The 23,296-nt window shown below is 38.0% G+C and overlaps 1 protein-coding gene across 1 annotated transcript in view; it reads right to left on the reverse strand.

The window, feature by feature from the left end:
• Nucleotides 1-19,854, reverse strand: part of cxadr (CXADR Ig-like cell adhesion molecule) — a 61,883-nt gene extending 42,029 nt beyond the window's left edge. The window contains exon 1 of the mRNA XM_088321569.1: nucleotides 19,711-19,854. Coding sequence (XP_088177695.1) covers nucleotides 19,711-19,762 — 52 coding nt within the window. The 5' untranslated portion in view covers nucleotides 19,763-19,854. The remainder of the gene's footprint in view (nucleotides 1-19,710) is intronic.
• Nucleotides 19,855-23,296: the final 3,442 nt, after the last annotated feature.

Here is a 23,296-nt window from a genome sequence, read left to right on the forward strand (position 1 = left end):
CAGTCTTGGGGCGGGCGTCCAACCCCAAGGCCACCAAGCTGGTCTTTGTACGCTGCAAGATAGGGCGCACTGCATAATTTGAAGAAAATCTGAGACTTATGCACCCCTTATGGTCGTGTAAGTACAGCACGCATTTCTGCTGACAAGGGAGTTTCTTTACATACAGGGGGCCATTTAGAATATCCCTGCCCCCACCACCCCAAAACAAATACAGTGGGCCTGATACAGACTGGGCCCCTGCTGGCGCCCCAACACTATCTTTTGTCAGTGCCCCACGGCACACTGACAACTGTGATCAGGAGAAAGCACCACTGATTGAAGGCTCAGGCTTGAACCCAGGACAGAAAATCCACTTCATCCAATTTGTTATGGACAAAAGTTTGACTTGAAGTTAATAAGAATTTTTTTAATTAATGTTTGTATCTATACAAATAAAAACTATAACATGCACTTGCCTTATGCAAAATAAATAAAACAAATACAAAACATTAGAGTTTAATGAGAACTATGTGAATTGCAAATTTTACTAAAATTTGAAAAATAAGTTAAGTCAAAATTCAACAGCCAGGCATTCTTCAAGTAACAATTATAAATGACTCATACATGATTGAATAGTTTTGACAATGCACATGGACTCCGGTCAAATATGACAAACTTTCTTTAGTAAACTTACTCAGAGACGTGCTTATACAATCTAATAAGAATTGCAAGCATTTAACAGCAAGGGCGTGTTCATGGTAAGAACCAATACCTCACTTAATTTCAAAAAGAATGTTGAGAAATATTTTAAATAAGAGTACAGATATATTTGGGAATTTTACGGATTTCAGTGTCGGCATATTTATTCATCCAATGCCCCAATTATTAAGTACAACACCGAGCAACTACAAAGCCTTTCTCTCCTGCCGTCTATCATTGACGCTACCCACCCCTTCTGGTTGGATAATCAACTGGGGGTGGAGCCATAGAAGCGGGAAGCTGTCTACTGAAGCGTGAGTTAGGGATGTCGCGAATATTTTTCACATTCGTGACTATTTCACATTCACGATTATAGTCTTTTTTTATCTCCACGCCCTTTTGCGACCACTCTCGACTGAAATGTCGAGGAAAGGCTGTCAACGTGCGGTGACGCACATGCTGAAGTAGACAACACTTGTCTCACTCCGCTACACGTAAATACGCACTCAGATTTTCCTATGCTTCTCAGCCCTGCGCAGTTTAACGTGTTTATTAAGAAATATTGATTGGCATGATTAAAACGGAAAAAAAAAACAAAACAAAAAAAACGATAGTTGTCTATATAATGAGTTTATAAAGACAAATTCATACGATATAATGCAATATCACCAACACTGGAGGAGACCCAATGTAGCTAAACGCTATAAATTTCACAACTATGACTAGTTGTACACAAGTAGGCTTAAGATAGTGTACCATAGTAGCCCTATAGTATTGCGGGTTTATTTTACGTAGTTGTTTACTGATCGCTATAACTAGAGCACCATTGTGAACGAGACCCTTGTTTTATTGGATTTCCCCGTGTTAACAAATGTTTGAATTAAATATAAAATCAGAAGCTCCTATCTCCGGTTTGCAAAGTAAGACAGACTTATAACATATTGTGTTGTGTGGCTTTGAGAGACTACAGAGAAATACCACACTTCTTAGTCACGTGAAAGTGAAAAATGAGTCATGTTAGTTGTGTTGAAATTCAATTTTATTTACTGTAAAAGGTTTCAGAGTGCTATTAAAGTTGTATGTAAATAGTGGTAAAATGATAATTTGTCATTTTAGAAATGCATATCAAACTGGTAGCTCTTCGTGCCAATCATAAGTAGCTCTCAGCGTCAGAAAGTTTGGTGAGAACTGATCTTCGTTGAATGTTCTTGAATGTTCCTCTACAAATCGTTCACTGCATATCTTCTGCTGCAGCAAAGTAAATGTTTCTCCCAATCATAACAATTGACTAAATCACTCAAATCCTTCAAAGGCAGCAAGAAAGATGTGTTACTGAAAGAAAAAAAAAACTACAAATATGAGCAGAGATGGTTTATAGTATCTGCTTAAATATCCATTACTTCTCAGACTCATTCATGACGTCCCCCCTTTCTAAATGCTCCAATTCTGCCAAAAGAATTCCCACTTGCGAGAATGAGGACTTGCAGAGAACATTTCAACAAAGACTGTCCCTAGACAAAGACACTCCAGTAGGACATCAAGATAAGAATGCTGTTAAGAGATAAGATGGATAATGTTTTTTAGGGGTTTTCTACAATTTATCTTGGCACTGACGGACAGCCAGACGCGTTAAAGCTGGGATCTCTTCTTCACTCTGAGGTTCTTGAAAGCCAAAGTAGTAAACACACCTGGTTGATGAACCCTGTAGGATGCCACAGGCGAAGACTGTCAGTTGTTGTTACAGCTTAACAGAGGCCCCTGGGTTTATTCTTGCCTCCAGCTCAGCAAAGACACAAGAAGAAGGCACAAAACGACTACCCTGCATACAACGTTAAGTGACAAGATGCAATTGGGAATGTTAAAAATAACCCTGCTGCACTAGTTAAAATATCCCTAAAATAAGTGACAATCCGGTAAGCCGTAGCACACTAAGAAGACATGCATGTGAAACGCTTCTCTCATGTACATGAGATGATTTTTTTCCACAAATATAAGAAGGCGGAAGAGTGTAGTGAAGTCTGAAGAGCTGTGATGAATACACTAAGCCCCTTATGATGCAGAGCACTTATCTCACTTGTCATTTTGTCAATGTCGGTCCTTGAAAAAGCCAAAAAAAGCTAAACCCGAAATCTGAAAAAAGTATTTTGAGGAGCAACCATAAACAAAAGCCTGGACGGATCTATTGACACTAACAAAGATGTTATATAACGAAATTGTGAATACGCTTGATTGCTATTAAGATTTTCGAGAAGGGTTGTTCAAACCTCACATTGTGTTTGCTGTTAAACGTCATATTGAAATATAATATTGTGAATGTGCTTGATTGCTGTTGAGATTGTCAAAATTGTTTTCTGTTATTAGTGTCAATAAATTTGTTCAAACAAAAAAAAAACATAAACAACAGAAAAAACACAAAATGGCCAATTATCATACATTTAAAAAAAAATTAATTCAAACCTTATTTTTAGAGGGTGAAAGGACTAAGCCTGGCTTTCTTTGTTAGAAGCTGCTGCTCTGTAACTTGACCCAAGATAAGAATAACAAGGGATAAATAATTGGGGATCATTTCCAATGTCAAGAGGAGAAACAACAAATGCTTTACAATAAAGCCAATATTTTTTTTTCCAAGTAGAACCATACATACTGGTGAAAAATGAAACAGACCTGAAGCACACAAAATATCCGGTTTTATGAGCTACTATAAAAGATACCTTGACAAAATATACATCAGAAACATAAGTACAGTAAATATCATTGGTACAGAATCATTAGCTGTATTTCCATTATACTGTTTTCACAAAAAAGCCATATACGTCCAACATGGATAAACAATTTTGACTTGGGAGAGTTTTACTTCTGAGCGCAACTGCCTTCTGAAGAGGGGGCTATTGTAGCGTTTCTCAACAGAACTTGTAATATCTCAAATGTTGTTGCACAAGTTTAACCAGCTTAATTAAGGAAGAGGAAGGTCACAAAAAATAAAAGCTGAACTTGCAGTCATAAGTCTCACATCTATGGTTTTTGCTTTTCTTTTAAACTGAAAAGTTACTGGATGATTGATCCAAATCAAGACACCATGATCCCAAAGAAAATGAATTCGCGTTTGTGCAACTTGCATTCTGAAAATCATATTGAAATGAAAACCCCTGGTAATAATAACCTACATAATTGCAAGAGATTCTGAAGTGGTATAGCAAGTGACACATTAAGATCATCAGGAATACATTTCACGTTTTCCACCATTAGGCCATGTTTTCAAGAAATTAAATGTTGCATTCAAGCTCCTCTAGTTGAAGCATATGGCTCTTTCAAGTCCGAAATTGAACAGATGTCTCAATCGCCAAAGCGAATTTACAGATCCACTAACATGGGCACAATAGTTCCACAAGTTTCCAAGTACATGGGCCGATCAGTTATTAGTTATAGTTACAAATAACCAGAAGTTATGGCACCTGACGTGGTACACAGAAGAATATGCAGCATATATAGTTTTTCAAATAAAGTGTTGCTAATCCAAAACATACAAGTACTTTGTTTACACCTCTGCATTCAAATGGTAAAGAAATTAAAAGAACAAGAGCAGGATGCAAGACATACGTGTAGCATCTGAGATTTGGAGTTCGCACCAACAAAAATGAGGAAAAAATATACTCCTCACATTATATAGATTATTCTTAAAACAAGATGATTACAAGAGTAAGGATGTTTGAGGGGTGGGGGTAGAACTGTTCTGAGTACCTCATTGTCTGGACTGAGAGTTTTTTTTAGATTATTAGTTTGAAAAGGGGGTGCAACTTATACTTCGGTGAGAAATTATTGACACATTATTTCTGGGTATCATTTCACGTGTTATTTTTTTACACTAAACCACTAGAAGACGCTCCAGGCTTGTGATAAATTCAACCTTGCCGTGGTGTGCCGATAAAAAACCCCCGTTTAAAATCTGTACAGCGACCTAAGTATTTGTTTGTAAAATGTTAAAAGAAATCTTTATGGTCCAGGACTGCCAATTATTACAAAAAGTGTAGGGTCTGCAATTGGTCCTCGTACTTTAGTAAACAACAGCAAAAGTCTGCCACGTCATATAATTACAAAGCCTTATATTGCACATAGTACTGAGAGGCATGGGGATGGAAAACAGCAGGGAAGGCTGGCTTTATAAGTCTTTTTGTGTTTTCCTGCTTCTCAACGGATAATAGTGATTGATTTCCCTCTGAGCTGACAAATAACCTTAAAATCTAAATCAGCGCGTCTAATTTGGTCAACAAGGTCAGAAGAGGTGTAGTCAATACACAGACATGCATACAGAGCAGATTCTGAAAAATCTGAGCTGTCCTAAAATAACCACATTTTCGCTGACATGAAAGGCTTATTAGTTTGCTAAAAGATCATTAACTAACATCTCACCAGTTTTTTTTAGAATGTTGCATTGAATATTGTACATTTTAGGGCTGCAACAAAACATCGATAAGATTACTAAAAGCGCAGTATGTGGCTCTTAGGGGGGCGCTTATATGCGATGCAGGCATATATGCAGGGATCAGAATGGAGATTTTCATTTTCAGCTGAAATAGCCAGGGTCCAGGGGCCGCAGGCCCCGGCCAGGAACAGGGCGGAGCCCGGTGGGGGCTCAGGGGGGCAAACCCACCCGAAGCCAACGGCATTTATCTTGTTTGCTATGTGAAAATTGCACTAGAATGAATTAAATCCAACAAAACAGAAACCATGTATTTTTTTCAGTTTTAAGATGTTTAAAACAATTGGGGGATTACAATGTTACAACCATCACCATTGTTGTTGTGTTTTGATGATGAAGATGGACCTTGTATTTAGCTACTAATCAACAATATATATGAAAATATATACATTAATAACCATTCATCATTAATTTGAAAATAGAATGCACAAACTGAACATGCTTAAAGAAAATACATGTCAGTCTGTGACAGTCTTCTCCAGCCATGACCACTTAAATTTATTCTTGATTCCTTTATCAATCTCGGAGACAAAAGCCTCGTCTTCTTTTCTTAGTATTTTCATATTTACATTTTCAAACACTCATTTCACCGTTTGAAAAGACCGGAAGGAGCGCCATGTTTGAGAAAGCCAATGCTCTGAACAAAAGCTCCGCTGATTGGTTATCAGCGAACCTATCGACCAATGGTAGGAGTCGATCTATTTGTTGTGTGTTATAGATCTAATGCGCTGCGCTTCTTTTTGCCGATTTTTCTCGCGATCTCTAACTGCTAACTTGGGGTGATGAAACAGTCACGTATCATACCTCACCCCCCCAAAATATTTTCTCATCGAATTTAGACGATTTACGGGAATGACCTTTGGGGTTCAAAAACAGCGGAAATCCCTATATATGAGAGTACATAAGGTACTAAGGTTGCTGGTCATTTTTGTTTTATGAAAAAAAGAAAGGTGAATATATTCTATCGATGTTTTAAACTTCACAATTCTGTCCTTGGATAAGTTTGAGAAATTGACATTTTTTTTTCTTGATTTACGTCGCAGCCTGCCATTAGGGTGGAATGTTACGTCCTCAAGTCAGACTAGTTGAGAACCAGTACTTTCAAGTATCTTACTTTTTTTTTTTTTTTTTAAATCAGTTTTTGTTTAACATTGCATCATTACTAACAAAATTGGTATTAAACAGTCAAACACTACAAAGTTAACACGGGAACAGAAAGTGCTGCAGAAATACAGAGTATATATATAAACTAACAAGTAAAATAATGATGGCACGTTTTTCTCAAAAGAAGGAACAGCCTTTTAAGCATATTGTATATTATTTACACATTGGGAATGTTGATTATAATCAAAAATGTAACCAACAAAACAAATTTGTTGACAACAGCTCTAAAATTGGGTTTACATTTTTTACATGTATTGGTGGATAAAAATGTTGCTACACACAAAACATTAAAAAAATTTGCACTTCTAAATGTCTAAATGTGATGTGACCTTTGGATAAAGTGGTAGGAAGAGTATCTTACACATTTGCAGGTGTATGTACTTTTGATTTTTGTTATTAGTCACTTTTTTAATTGTCGTTTTATATTATAGAATATTCTGTTGTGTTGTGCACTATTTTTTCTATCCATCTAAGATGTCAATATTTGAAAATAGAGGGGGGGGGTTTTAAGGGTTATTGATCTATCTTCGTTATTCATTATCCATTATCCGTTATCGGTCAGTTCATAATACGCTACAAAGCCTAGGAGCCGGGACACTTACTCTCAGCCAAAAGGCCAAGCTAAGGTCCTAGTCCTAAAGCCATGCTGCGATCATTGCGAATGCACCGTTCCCGGAGGTACTGCAATACCGGGCCGATGCGTGGAGTGGACAGAGCAAGCTGGAAATTAGAAATGCAATTTTAAAAAATAAGATCTATCGATTAATCGAAAGAATAATCGACCGATTTATCCATTATTAAAATAATCCTTAGTTGCGGCCCTAGTACATTTATTCAACAATATTAGATATTCTCCATTTGTTGGCGTTGTAAATCTGTTCAAAGAGATACAAATACATTTTAGTATGAAGGTAACATCCCTGTTTAAATGATATAAATGTTCTGAAATGAGCACCTACAAAATCCTAAGCCCCTCCAACCATTCTTCCGGCAATGGGCGGGGCATAATACCAAGATGACATAATGTTCAATGTTCCCTTTTTTAAAATCCTATAAAAAACTATAAAAGACATTATTTACCTTAATTGAAATGTATTGCAGACAATGTGAAATATAAGTAATAATAATAATGAATGAGCTTGGTGTGCTGAAAAACCCTTTATCAACAGCTGCTATACCCACTCTCAAACGCACCCAACCCTCTTATAGGCGCTCTTCAGAGCCATAATATTTTTTACAGATTAGACAAACAATTAACTTCAGCATCATTATAAGGGAGTTCTTGGGTTTATTGCTGGGGGAGACGATGCAATTATCTTGCCATTATTCAGCTCTGAGATTGAACGCCTGCATATTACCTGATATTGTGACATGAACAAGACAATATTTAAGACTACTCTACCAAATTATTAGTCCAGTGAGAGTTGCACCTACCAACAAATAATATAAAATGGTAGCACAAACTAACTATATATATATATATATATATATATATATATATATATATATATATATATATATATATATATATAAAATAAATAGTATCTGAGCTAAGAGGCCCCCAATAAATAAATACATAAATAAATACATAAAACAAACCAGGTAATTCTCTCCTGGTATGGCCATTAAAAGGGTCTTGCATGCAAAACCCTTATAATCATTATCCTAGCTACATCTTGTTTGTCCCTGAGCTCATTTTTATTTCCCATTAGGAGCAAAGGGTAATGGGGGGATTGGTGGGGATGGGCATCAAGTGGCTAAGTGATGAATGTGCTTTGCGGGTTTTCATCACCCTTGCAGAAGCGTGGCGAGATAACCGATGGGCTCATGGGGGCTGGCAGACTTCAGCACTGCAATGACCTTGAGTAAAGGGATATGTTACAAGGATAAGCCGAAGAAAGTTTTTCTTATGATCTGAATGCCCAAATGGTCTTTCTGTTCTGTACAGTCGATATGTGTTAAAAAGAGTTTGTCACATAGACATACATTGAATTTACCATCAACAAATGAATCGATTAAATGAATATTCATCATATTCAAAGAATCATATAGCCTCTTAACGTTCCTGTAAAATTTGCCTAAAATCTCAATCCAAGACATACCCAAAGTAAAATGAACAGTCTTGAAACATTTGGAGAATATGGACTGTTTTGGTCTCTTTTGAAAGTTAACACTCTGAGGTTTTCCCCCAAATTGAAATGATCACTCCAAGTACTACTAACACGGAGTAATTGGAGTTTTAACACACAGAAAAAGAAGGTTTTTATTCTCGCTTAAATTTTGTTTTGCAAATAAATGCCTGCAGATGAGCGTAGCATGGGCATCTTAGCTGGAAAACAGATGAGACAAAAGCTTGAAGCCTTACCTGGTACCTTGTGGAATACGATAAAAAATCTGAAAAACTATTGTATTTACACAACTTTCTAAGGGTAGGTTTAGGTGTTTCCAAAAGTGGCCTTTTGGAGACAATCAGTTTACAACCTAAATCCTTTGCAGATGTGCATTTTACTTTGGCCATTTACATTCTGAAAAAGTTGTAAATGTTTAACTTCTCTTTATAGAAGTCAATCAATGATTGTGCACACTTGCATATAATGATGGTGCGTAAAAATGAGTCAAGAATTGCGTTGCAAATGTTTATTTTCTGCTCTGATTTGAATAGACACCTAGAAGATGGAATATATTATGTTGGGAATTTCATTGGCTAACCATGTGTCTATCATTTGATTAGGTTACTACTGGCTTAAGATATTTGAAACTATAGGAGGCGATCTCCATTTTATCAAAAGGCCTTTATAGGCTAATGCAGACTGTGAACGAGAAAAAAAAGCCTACTATTGGCCGAAAGTGGTAATAATCAAAAGGTAAGAGGTTAGTTATGGGAATAATTTTATGAGTCTATATTTTAAAAAGGGGAATTTGGGAGCAAAACTAACGGATTACTATACGGAACGTCCAACAAAGCAGATATGCTTTTAGGCGGATTTTTTGGAGTAAAACAATTTACACAGTTAGACTCACTGGATGGTCCTGGATGATAGGACTCAGTTTTTGCCGAATATCAAATCATCAGCTGACTTCCTTTGGGACTTTTAGGTTAGCTCTAACGGGTTTATAGTTTTTGGGTATCTTGTTTCAGACTGATCAGGATGCTTCTCTCATGAGTACATTTTGAAATAGATCTTGAATCCCAAGAGTTTAAGCTTTCCAATACTATGTAGTATGACACATTTCAGGGACTGATGACATCGTACAGACACATATTTGGTTGGTTAATTTTGGGGGAGTGCAGGTCTACCCAAGATTGTTTTCAACGTTTTTTTTTTTTGTGTGTTTTAATAATCTTTGGTTATCTTTTAATTTTGTTTATTATTCCTCATATTCTTAAATTGCTGTAGGTTATCACTACCTGTCTTTGTTCTGGCATTAAAGAAATGAAACAGGAAAACAAAATGGGTTGTGTGGGGAGGTGGAGGCACAACCAGCAATATTTCCCATTCATTCCTGTATTCCTCAACCGAAGAGGGTGATTTCTAGAAGAGGCACAAGCATGCTAAAATGTTAAGGCCTGGAAATTGTGAATATTAATGGCCGATTGTCCCCATCCTCTTGTTGTGGAGGACGGATCGGCGCTCTCGGGTGTAATCTAATTCCACATGTTTCTTCTTCATTTTCAAGGACAGGGTGAGAGTCAGCGGCAGCTTACGTGCAACCCTTTTCAGGGGGGAAGAAATGGCAATAGATGGCTGGGTCACAACCGCTGAATGTGACCTGAAGTTATTACGAACTGTGGGGGCCAATGACAATTACAAAGTTTTGCTCTTAAGGCTTCAATCAACCTTTCCTGTCACACCTATGAACCTTGATGAACTCAGCTATGTTACAGACACTGCCATTTCGAAACCAGCTATTCTGATAGCAGAAGAAAAATAAAAATCATCACACACAACTAGGGCTGCAACTAACAACTATTTCAATAGTCGACTATTCACCATCAATTAAAACGAATAGTCGAAAAGTCAAATCGTGATCGATTTTTCCTTAAATTTAGCATGGAGTTGATTTACTGATGAGGACAATTATAAAAACCCAACAAAAATGGGTATTACAAAAGATGCATATTTTATTTAAAAGACTACAGGAAAAAAAATCAATAAAAATACCATATCTAAAACTAATTAAACACAGTTCTCAGTCAGTAGAGACATAAATCCATAAATAAACCCCTGTCCATTTTTAGGGAACGGCAAATAAGTTAGGAAATTAACTTTTTTTCCCTCTGTTTACCAGGAACATGTTCATTAGCAGCAGTATAACGGTAAATAAAACATAGTATGCGTATTTTATTAAGTACGTGGTCATTTGCAAAGTCTGCAACCTAAGAATGCAACACTTCTGAACAGTTTAAAATGAAATGGTTTAAACATCTGATGCTTGTTCTATGTACTGCATGCATTTACTTTCAAACATGTTTGTCAGACACAGCCTGACAACGCTCAAGCTCTCTTTAAAGTATATATAAAATGTACAACGCATGTGGATCAAAACCGTATTGGCTTGAGCGTTACTTGAATCTTACTGAGGCGATTTACGCTCCGTTTCGTTCAACTGTTCCTTTTTATGTACTGCCATGATACGCAAGGTCCGCTTGGCAAACTTTGCATGTAACTTTTTAGGGGGGGTATCCAGGCTAAAATACCCCCAAACTTGGTCCGTCTACTGGATGTTGACACCGTCATTTCTGTATGTGGCCTGTCGAGGAAAATGCTATAGCGCATGAGTGACTCTCGGCAGATATCAAATTAATGCAGAGAGGCCTCACTCTGTTAGAAAAAGGTGTCTTCCAACAATAGTCAACAATGGTCGACTAATTGTTTTATCTTGCTAAATGGAAGGTATATGTATAGGGGAATGGTAGCTTTAAAAAAAACAATCATAGCATCCATAGGATCAGTGCAAGCGTGTTTTCAAAGGGTAACCAAGCAACCGGCTCTTACCCACAGCCTTGGCTCACACTCTTATCAGGTAACTGCACTCTGTGCATGCTCTGTTTTCTCAGGTTTCTGTTTTTGTGAGGTCAGTGACATTGTTCCAATGTTGACCTTAAGGGCCAGCAGTAGACATTGAGGGGGGGAGCAAATACAGTAGCAGGGGAAATGAAGCCCAGCTTTTAAGTGTTTGCCTTTTTCATAATGGTGGATGTTATATGACGCTGAGCTGTGTTTGGTCATTAACTGAGCCCTGAACAACAGCACCACAGTAAATTGGCCACAAACTGAAATAAATAATGAACAGGATTTCGGTTTTTGTTTTAACGCCAATGAAACATATTATTTTAAATCCAAAAAGACAACCCCCTTCAGCCAGTAAAACAAAAAACAAAATTACGACTACTGTTCAATTCATTTTCTTTAGATTTGGAAAAAGCTATAAGATATTTTAATGAACTATTTACAATAAAATATTTATTAATTTGAAATCAAATGGTTGAAACACATCTTGAATGTGTAGTAATATACCACTTGAAGTCACTGTGTATGTCTACATGCAGGCCAAAATTAGATTGCAACATGTAGACCTGACTGCAAGTGTTTTGATTGCAATGGTTGGGTTAGTCCTTTCATTTTCCAATTACTGGTTCATATACCAAAAAATGAGTATGTATTAAAGGATTCTGATTTCTTGCGCATTAGCACGCACGGTTACCCAAATGTGGGATATTTTTATGCCCCAAAGCACTGTGGAACTTTTAGTACAGAGACAAATGATACACGCAAACTTTACTGTACTCGTTTAAAAAAAGCCTCATGTGTATAGATTGATTTCTCTGGGACATTTATTTTATTTTCTGCCACAACAGTGAAAATGCCACAGGTGTATCCATCCATGTGTGGTGGAAGCCAGTCGTATCAATCCATTCTGAGTTTAAGTCTATGATGAGCTTTGTAATATAATTACATATTTCTCATCTCAAGAGTATTCCAGAAAAGCGCATGTTTACGTGCTGGTATGTGTGTTTTTGCTTATTATTCAAATCCATAGTTTTAATATGGGCGCTTTAGATGGGTATTACACATATTCTTAAGTCAGCTATCTACCAAATGTTACAATGTTTGGTATAGGCGAGGTAGCAAGTAATGTAAATCAACACAAACTTCACACAGGAATGCTAGACCCGTGAATCAAGGACAATACAGTCAGTCTTTCTTCCTGTGTGTCAATGAATGTAAATGTAGCTTTCCATAGCTTTTATTTCGCTTTCATTAGCCCGCAACAGCACTCATGCAAAATGAAAGCAGAGCACAAATACCGTTCCTTGTTATTTCACCGTTAGAGAGTAAACAATATCACTTTAAGAACAAAATGGTGAATGAATGCCACCAGTCTGACAGATACTGTTCTTGACTGCTGAAGTGGAACATTGCGCAAATGATGAGGTCCCGCTGTTATTAGGATGGTAATGAGCCCAAACTAGCACGCACATATACAAGAATAAAAAAGGGACCAAGAGACAAAAGTGTTAAAAACAATGCTCTAAATTTAAGCATTGTATACCTTCAAACTGCCCCACAATTTCAACAAAGCATTTCTTTATTACATTTCGGCAGTCAGTGGCATGCCTTCAAAACCAAAAAGTGTTTCAATAAACATCAACAGTGTGATAAGAACATTTTAGTACTGATTAAAGAAGGTGGGAGGAGTCCAATTTGAATTTAAATTCCACAACAACAAACAACGATAATACCGCATGCATATTTCAACAACACGATATGGAGTTAATATTTTGTAGTGCCCTTTCACAGGATTTCTAGATAAACCAACTACTGCTGATTGAGTGACACAATATCATTGTTAATAGCTACTTTACTATAGTTTTTAATAATAGAAGGCAAATTATCTTTGTGTTAAATCGAAAATCAAACATTTTGCTGATGTTGCTCAAAACTTCGTGGATTTTATGTTTTTCAGCTGTATTTTTTATGTTGGTCCCATCAATAAGTGTGGATGTTTGTTTTTACAAATGACTAACTGTTTTGGGGTCTTGTAAAAAGAAGTTATTTTCGAGGTGGGGGCTTTCAGCCTTACTGCAAGAATTGGGAAAATAAAGATTAATATTTTTTTTTCTGGCACATGACCAAGCACCTAACTGAATTATAAATATAATTTATAATGGTTACACAATGCTTGTAATGAAGAACATGTTATGTGATAGATAAATGATCAACAGACGAATCAGTTATCTAATTAAGCATTTGTTGCAGCCATAATATGTACAAACATTACTATCACAATTACTATCCAACAAATATGTCAGTTCCCACAAGGTGATGCTCATTTAAAAAAAAAAGCACATTTCTTGGCCTACAAGTATTTTTGTAAATGCATACAGGTATTTGTATGATGATTCACATATTTTCTTATTGTTTTAATCAATATTATTTTTTTTTAGGGTGCTATATAATACACACCGCCCCTTTAACTAAATCTTTGAAACTAAAAATGGTTTTGAGTAAGGGTAGGCAAACTATGACCTGTGGGCCAATTGCTGCCTCCAGGTTTTTTCATCAGGCCCACCAAACAAAAATGTTAAGAGATCTAATGATAATGTGTATAATATGGTAAAAAAAATTAAGTACTACTAAGGAAAATGCGTTGATTTGGTACTACTCTTGTTCTGGTCTGTAAGACAAGGCATTGAATTTTATCTCATGAACACACTATGTTTAGCCACGGTACCAAAGATGAATGTTTATTTTAGTTGTACATTTCCCATGTTAAATTACAATAATGTATCACTTACAATGCTTAGAAAAGAGGAATAGAATTGAACCCTGTAAAATTTGCCTAAAATCCCAATCCAAGACATACCACAAAGTAAATTTAATGCTGTTCTTGAACCTTTGGAGAATATGGACCAGTTTTGGTCTCTTTTTAAAAAGGTAACACTCAGAAGTTTTGTCCCCAACTGAAATAATCACTGCAAGTGCTACTTCCTTCCTAAGTAATCTAAGTTGGAACATAAAAAATACAAGGTTTCTATTTTCGCCTGATTTTTCCTTTTTTCATTTTCAAGTGTACAGAAGAGTGTAGCATGGGCTTCTTAGCTGGAAAACAGCTGGGACAATAGCGTGAGGTCTTACCTGGTCCCGAGTCAAATTTGATCACTATCAGAAAAATTAAAATGTGTAATTTCCACGTATTTGAAAAGGTATCGCACGGCATTTCCAAAATTAGCCATTTGAGGATGACCAGTTTACAGCTCCAAAACCTCTGCAATCGTATATTTTACTTTGGGCATTGTTTTTCATCTCTTTCCAGAACTCAATCACTGATTGTGCACTTGTGCGGGATAATCACGCACAAAAATGGATCCCAAGTTGCATTACGCACGTTTATTTTTGGCTCTGATTTGAATAAACCTTGTAAATATTAATAAATGTATTTCTATTGGCTAATCAAAGTGTAAATCATCATTTGAAAATGGTCACCAATGGCTGGTGATAGAGCTAAAGTTATGTTTGTATTTTTTATCAATTCGGGCCCTTGTAGTCTAATGCGGGCTGTGGACCGTGAAAAAAGCCTGCAATTGGTTGAAAGTGGTGTTAATCAAAAACTCAGTGGCTAACAATCATATTGTAAATGATCTAACAGGTTTGTTCACTTCTATAAGAAAATTATGGGGCGAAATAGACAGATTACAAGGATTTTCCAACAAATAAGGAATGCGTTTAGGCGGATTTTGTTTTGCTTGTTCAATCTGTTGGCATTATTGTGTGTTCTGAAGTTAATATTTTACACGGTTGGAGTCACTGGACTCTCGTGACTGAACCCAGACCATGTTTGAGAAGAATTGTTTCATTAGTGGAATACTACAGTACTTTTGGGGTAAATTATGCCAGGTTTAGATTTCAGGTATCTTGCTTCAGACTGCTCGTGATGTTTCTGTGAGGAGTATATTTTAAATCCCATGAGTATAATCTTTCCAATGATAAGTGGTATGAGGATATCAGTGACTTGTGATATCATGAAGACGCATATGTTTCTCAACAGTCCGAGGGCCAGCCGGCGGAAGGTTAAGGGGTTAAAATTCGTCTTTGGCACAGTGACTAAAAATTATGTGATAATGAGATAAAATCTACACCCTTTACCAAGTAACCAATAGCATAGGACTAGTTGTCCAGATCTCTGACAACTAAGCAGATCTTGGACCTGTTAACACTGTGCACAGTAGATGGTTTCCTGGAGTTTTTTTCTATGAAGAACCCACTGTGTCATTTTGCCATTTTTAAATTCATATAGTGTCATTCGTTATTTCCTGGCTTATGTTCAGTGAAAACTCCAGGGAGGATTATAGGGTTATTATTAGTTTTCATTGATAGAGATATTAATCATTTTCTGAAAAATTCAGAATGGTTATTTGCAGGAGGGCTTTTGCGTAACCAGCAGGTTTCTGGGGGGCTCAAAAACCCCCAAATTTAACCCAAGCACCCCAAAGAATTAAACCATTTCTAAAACTATATTTTCCTAAATAAAGAGGATGATGATAGGCTTAAATATGATGAAAAATAAGAACAACGCAGTGTCTGAAATACTTCACTGCCTTGAAATGGTTCAGTCCATTAGATCAGTGTTTTTAACCTTTTTTGGGCCTGGGCATGTATTTTTCCATTGGAAAATTTTTGCGGCACACCACAAGCCAAAAATGTTAGGAAATGATACTGAACAGTACGTTTAATTACAATAGAATTTATAATACTGCACAAACACTTGACAATGACATAATATTAGCAGAAAATGATACATAAATGTTTCATTACATTTTAAATGTTAAAAAGTGACATTGGATAATTTCTCACGGCACACCCGACGATCTCTCACGGCACACTAGTGTGCCACGGCACAGTGGTTGAAAATCACTGCATGAGATTGCTAGCACCGTTTTTGCCCCCCTTTCCGCTTCTCTTCTGGAATTATCATGTGTTGAATAGAATGCACCATTGTCTAATAAGTTCCATGCTTCTTCTTCTGTATGTTAGAGTGTACTCTACACGAAATAAACTAGAAAACAATTGGCATGGCATGGTAATAGTGTATCTTCTAACCACAAGTTGTAATGTGGTGTTCAAAAATGGGAAGTGACACTCCTGAACAGTGTTGAATGATCATAAATCACTTTAAAAGTGTCATCTTTGACCACTGGGTGGCACTGTAATGTCGAATGCGAATGAAAACCAGTGCCAAATGAACACAGTGTAGCAGCAAAATGACAGACAAACATGGCGACGACTACTAGGTATGGATTCTAGTATGTAAAAAATAAAATTCTCAACCTATGAATTTTTATGAAAAAATAAAAAACTACAGTACGATAGTTTATGTATTTATGCCCATTATTGAAGTTTTTTTACTGAATGATTTTTTTTTGGTACCACTAGAAGACATTATAGATTATGTCCTTTCAAGTGGGTGTTACTCTGGGTTCTCAGCAACCCCAAAGCTCTGAACCTAAAATTGCCCCAGGTTATTCAGGGATCAGAATGGAGATTTTCATTTTCAGCTGAAATAGCCCGGGTCCAGGAATAAAGCAGGGCGGAGCCAACCACCCCCCCCCCCCCACCCCCCAAGCTCCTGGGTTTTAGGCAATTTACTTGTCCAAAACCATGCTTATATTTATCATTTAAGTAACATTTTTAGAAGATTAAAATAATTTGCCCACATAACTGATTTTTTGGTAAATACTGCAAGATAAGTTCAAATGCAGTTCAGTCCCTGCAGCTTGAGCATCAATGCGGCCAATTTTTCTAACGGCCGCCAGGATGCGCCAGAGCAATAAAGGAAAGAGTGAGACAGTCGGATTTTGAATTTGTTTGCTACGCAAGAGAAAAAGTGAAAAAGTCGGAATGCCTTTGGGGTTCAAAAACAGCGGAAATCCGCGGATCCGCGGAAAATTCTGATCCCTGGTTATTTGATAGTGGCTTTATGGAAAACAACATTTATTTAATTTTAACATTTTTTATAGACTTTTGCTCTAAACCAGGGGTCTCAAACTCGCAGTTTGGGTGTCAATTGCAGCCCCAATGATGATAGTTTGAGGCCCCCCACCTTATTATGAAAGTTAAAGAGACAGTGTGTATTATTTTACCACAAGATGTTGCTGTATTCTGTCGTGCTACCGAAAGCAAGTGCTGAAAGCACAATTGAACAAGACAAAATACAGAGACACAAGGTGAAGAAATAGAACCTTGTTACTTTTGAAGAGAAGAAACGGACAAGAACAGAGATAAAAATGAAAAAAATAAAAATATATTAAATAAAACCCAAGAATAAAATAAAGAAAAGGTAAATCAAATAATTAAAAAAAAAAACAAGAAAAAAAGCAAGAACATTTCAAATGTTTTCCCCGTCTGTCCCTTTTCTTTAATTCCCTTCCTCTTCTCGGCGGCATTAACTCAGGAGGTAGAGTCTTGGAATCAATAAGTCACAGGTTCGATTCCTGGCTCCTCCATGTTTTATGTCCAAGTGTCTTTGGGCAAGACACTGAATCCCTAATGCCCCCAATAAGCAGGTAGGCGCCTTGCATAACTGACTCCCTACTGATGTGCGAGTGTGTGTGTGTGTGTGTGTGTGAATGGGTAAGTGTGAAGCACATTGTAAAGCGCTTTGGAAGGTTTTCATTGACTTGAAAAGCGCTATAATGCAGACCATTTACGATTTCTCCTTTTTCCAATTTTTGCTTTCTTTACCCTATTCTTCCATTTATTACTGTTTTACATTTTTGCCTTTTAAATTTCTTCTTCCCCATTATCTATTCATTTTCTCTTTTAAAAAGGCTGGGTAAAAATTGGAGGGAAAAGGTGTTTTCGCTCACTTCCAGTCCCTCCAGTTTGTAGTCTTACTTGTGCTCATTTTGGATGCACTACACCACAGGTGTCAAAAAGGCGGCCCGCGGGCCAGATCAGGCCCGCTGAGGGATTGAATCCGGCCTGCGAGACAACATTCAGAGAAGCGCAAGAGAAAAACAAGCTGCAGGTTGAAATAGGTCAACTTGATGTTGCCAAACAAAGGTGCCTCGAACAAAGACACTGGACTTGTATTTATTTCTCTCTCTCTCTTTCTTTTCCACTCCCTTTCTCCCACTCTCTCTCTTTCTCTTTCACTCTTTGTGTCTCTCTTTTTCTCTTTCTTTGTTGCTCTTTGTTTCTTTCTCTCTCTGTGTCTTTTGAACTTCTTTTGCTCCAACTTTCTTTTCTCTTTTCTCTCCTTCTGTCTTTCTATTTCTCTTTGGATCTTTTCTTCCTCTCCCTTTCTTTTTCCCCTCTCTCACGACTTTTTATCTTCTGTTTTTCTCCCACTCTCTGCCTCTTTCACTCTCTGTGTCTCTTTTTCTCTTCCTTTGTTGCTCTTTGTCTCTTTCTCCCTCTGTGTCTTTTGAACTTCTTTTGCTCGAACTTCCTTTTTTCCTTTTCCCTCTTTTCTCTTTCTCTCTTCATACCCTTCACGCTTTCTTTTCTCTTTTCTCTCTTTCTTTTTCTATTTCTCTTTGGATCTCTTCTTCCTCTCCCTTTCTTTTCCTCCTCTCACACAACTTTTTATCTTTTGTTTCTCGCTCCCTATTTTTCTTTGTCCTGCCCTCTCTCCTTTTCCCTCCCTCTTTCTCTTATTTCTTTCTCTCTCTTTAATCAACTAGTCCGGCCCCCGACAGAATGTTTGTTGTATCGTGTGGCCCCCGAGTTCAAATGAGTTTGACACCCCTGCACTACACGATGCAGCAACATCTAGTGGTTAAATATAAAACACTATCCCTTGAAGAACAGCAGAATGGTTTATTTTTTTTAATCAGCGCTGTTTTTGTGGGAAAACCCCATTAGCCCCAAGCTCACTCGAATCCTAGTTTCCAAAACCCCCAACTCAATCGATTTGGAGACCCCTGCTCTAAACCCGAGACTCCAAAAGTTTTCCTACCACTGGTTTAGAGGAAACTTCCAGGCTCTGCTAAAGTCACAAGGCAAAAATCCCAAGCGGCCATTGTGTTAGCTAGCCAACAAAATAATTAATATGTGAAACATTAGTTTGTGGGAAAAATAAATTAAAATAAAACAGCTTTGGTTAAGTTTCGACGCTAGCTTACTAACTGACCTTCGGTCGGTTTTGGCCCTACTCGTGTAGTTTCTAATTTTCGGGTTGTAGTTGTCTTTTATTATCGTAGCCTTTTTCGATGATATCGCTTACTCTTCATAAAATACATCAAGTATTAAAAAGGAGTTAAATAATTTATGTCGTCCGAGTCGTCCTTTTCTCGCCTCCGGTTAGAATTACGACAAGAAGGACCACAGGGAAAAGCACTCGACGCCGGAAGACAAAATATCGTCGTTTGAAAAGAAATAACTTACCCGCCATAATACTGAAGATTAAACAGCACAGCCACGCGTTCTGTAACTCCATCTTCGTTTGGGTTTAGTCCTTCGGGCGAAACTTAGCTTGGGAAAACTTGTGGTGTGTTCGAAGGGAGAAAGGCGTTGGTGGTGGCGGTGGTGGCGGTGGTGGAGGTGCTCTCGCCGGGCGCTGAGCATCAAGACTGCTCCGCTCCTCCTCTTCGCTGCAGGTGCACAGGGGGGCCGTGGGGTGTCACGTGATGGCGGCTCGCCCTTATTTTGGTACAGTGCTGCCATCTAGTGCCCTTGTTCACTCACATCTACAAAAAGGGAAGTGGGTGGAGGACCCCTCATCTCTCTCATTAGCTGCACAGCTTATCCTCAGTAGGGTCGCGGGGGTGCTGGAGCCCATCCCAGCTACCATCGGGCAGTGGGCAGGGGACACCCTGAACTGGTTGCCAGCCAATCGCAGAGCACGGAGGGACAGAGAACTCGCTTGCTCATTCACACCTAGGGACAATCTGGACCGGCCAATTCACCTGAAATGCATGTCTTTGGAATGTGGAAGAAAACCGGAGTGCCTGGGGGAAACCCACGCAAGCACGGGGAGAAGATACAAACACCGCACAGGAAGGCCGGTAGCTAGATTTGAACCCACGCAGGAGGTTCCCATGACCTCAGAACTGCTATTTGTTCAAATAAATGTACAGTATTGCCCCTTGTATTTCACGTCACCCGCGTTGGGTACGATTCTGTAAAAAGTAACTGGTTATAGCTATTGACTACTTCTTCCAAAAGGTAATTGAGTTAGTGACTGAATTACTCTTTAGTAAAGGTAATTAGTTACCAACAGAGCCAAATTGGGCCCCCTTGTGAACCCGGGACTTTATACCCACTTAGATATGGAGGAATTTGAATGAATGGAAGAGCAGCGAGCTCCTATGGTGCATTTTTATCATGAAGAAATGCAGGTACATATATGTTAATTTAACAGAAAACACTTTACCATTTTTATTCAAAAGATAATGATATAAAGACTCCGATATAGATTAAAACATATTTACTCGTGTACAGTATCAGTCATTTGAAATCAAAATTGCATTCGCCTTCCCAACAGATTGTTAGGCTTTACACTAAACTCTTATGAAGTCAGCTACTTAAAATATCTAAATCCTCCTCCTCAGCAAAGCACTGGTCTCTTCAACTTTGTTGACTACAATGTCATTGTCTACAGACATGAGAATTTCATTATCAGTGTACATCAGCTTGAAGACAGTGAGATTCTTAGCCTAGTATTCACACATTTTAAAGCAGAGAAGCTCCGCCTCACATGCAACCTGAGTACAGGAAAGGCTCAACAGGAACATACATGTAGCCCAATGACAAGGAAGCATCTGTGAGGTTTTATTGTGAGAGGACCTGCCTTTTGCTTTTTTCCCTTCCTTTTTTCTAAAGCATTTTTCCTCTTTTTATTTTTTTCCAACTTTTTCCTCCTTTTATTTAATTTTCCTTGTATTCTTCTTCCAGATGGTGAAACTCACCTCATCTGCTACATACGATGTTGGAGCTTTGCTGAATGTGGCCTAATAGCTTGCATGAGTAAGGTTAGATAGTGCAAGTGATAGGTGCATGTTAAATGTATTTTTCTCATCCAGCCAGCCCAAACTCGACCTTGACAAGAGCCTGCCCTTTGGGAAATCTCCCAATTAGTCACTTTGGCATTGGTTACCAGGAAAAGTAACAATTTCCATTACTTTAAAAAAAGTTGTTGTTCTAGGTCAAATGATTTGAAAATCAAAACACAGTGGTGACGTCTTTGAACTGAGTTTACTTGTAAACATGGGAATTCCGACTACTTTTAGAGAACCGGCTTTTTCGGCTCGGCTCACTAAAAAGAGCCAGCTCTTTCAGGTCTCAAACGGCTCATCAGGTTGTTTTTGTTGCTTTGTATAAACCCTAGATTAACAATTATTATGAAACATTATGCATGGAATGACAAAGAAAGAAAGACAAAAAAAATGGAAACAAAGAAACAAAAGAAAATTATATTAAAAAAGGAAAAAAAGAGGAAAAAAAACAGAATAAACTTTACATTTTTACACAAACACAAACACTGAAAAACACAGGAAATAAAATAAAAATATTCATAAATCTCCCCCCAAAAAGATGAAATACAAAACAATGTTAAACCCCAAATTGGCCAGAAATTTTGAATGTGCACCTTATACAAATAAACACGACTTGTTAACATATTTTTATACTTAACAAAGAACACAGCATCCCTAAAAAATGTATACTGTATTGACCAATCACAAGAGAATAAAGGCGGCAGTAGCTCAGGAGGTAGAGTGCTCGTCTTGGGATCAAAGGATCCCAGTTCGAATCCCGGCTTGTCCATGTTACATGTCGAAGTGTCCTTGGGTAAGACACTGAACCCCTAATACCCCCAATAAGCAGGTTAGCGTCTTACATGGCTGCAATACAAGTCCGGTATTGGGAAATGTGGAGCACGTTGTAAAGCGCTTTGGGAAGTCATTGACTTGAAAAGCGCTATATAAATGCAGATCATTTCTTTTCATTTCATTTCATGTCTCGGAGGTTACCAGATGTTGATTGGTGGGAAGTCGGCTCCCTCTGTTCGCTTTCAAGAGCCGGCTCATAGATCCTTTTCATTCGTGAACAGCACAAGTCCGTGGCCGCTGATTCCACGAATGACCACAGCACCAGTGGCTCACCTTTTTCGCAACTCAGCCCCAATCCCCTTTTCTTTCGGCGCATGAGTAAATACTATATTCATAATTGCTATCTAACTATATGGTAGTCGCTATTTTGACTGGTTATATAAAGAAGACAAAGGGGAATATTTTCCACGAATGCGCGTGCTTTTATCAGCGTGTTCAGAAGCTTGGGGAGAAGGCAGAGAGCTTCATAAGGGCTTTATATGAACTCTCAGAGCACTGTGATTTGTCAGAAGAAAGTGTCGCATAAGCTGCAGGTGATGGAAGGCCTGACGTTGACTCAGACTGTGCAAGTAGTTTGACAGGCGGAAGAGATTACTGCGCACATCAACATGCAAGGAGAAGCAGTGGGGACGGTGCATAAAGTTACAAAGCAGAGCTACAGATACCCAAAGTCTAAACTACAAGGTGGGGAGAAAGAAAAAAGAAGAAAAAAATGTTTTAGATGTGGAAAAACTCAGCATAACCAAGATTAAATCTCTCCTGCTAATAAATCAACCTGCCATATATGTCACAAAGACAAGCACTGGGCTAGTGTGTGCAGGAATAAAAAGCAAGTGAATGAGATTAGTGAGCGGTCAGAACAGTCAGGACAACCCGAGCGGTCGGCCTACTCCCTGGGTGCTGTGACACATGTGAAAAATGTAAAAGAACAGAGGTCAGTTGAGCTCCAGCTTAATGATAAGCCAAAAGGGTTCAAAATAGACACTGGGACAGATGTGAATGTAGTCAGCGAGGCAGCGTACAACACATAGACTCCAGAAAGTGGGTTAGAGCCACCAGACATTCCACTGGACGGCCCAGGTTAAGAGCTAAGGTGTCTAGGGAGGTTCCATGATCCCGGATACAAGCGGCTGAAATGAGTT

The sequence above is a fragment of the Urocampus carinirostris genome, chromosome 17 (genome assembly GCF_059441175.1).
Source record: "Urocampus carinirostris isolate Australia breed hairy pipefish chromosome 17, RoL_Ucar_1.0, whole genome shotgun sequence".
NCBI classification, from domain to species: domain Eukaryota; kingdom Metazoa; phylum Chordata; class Actinopteri; order Syngnathiformes; family Syngnathidae; genus Urocampus; species Urocampus carinirostris.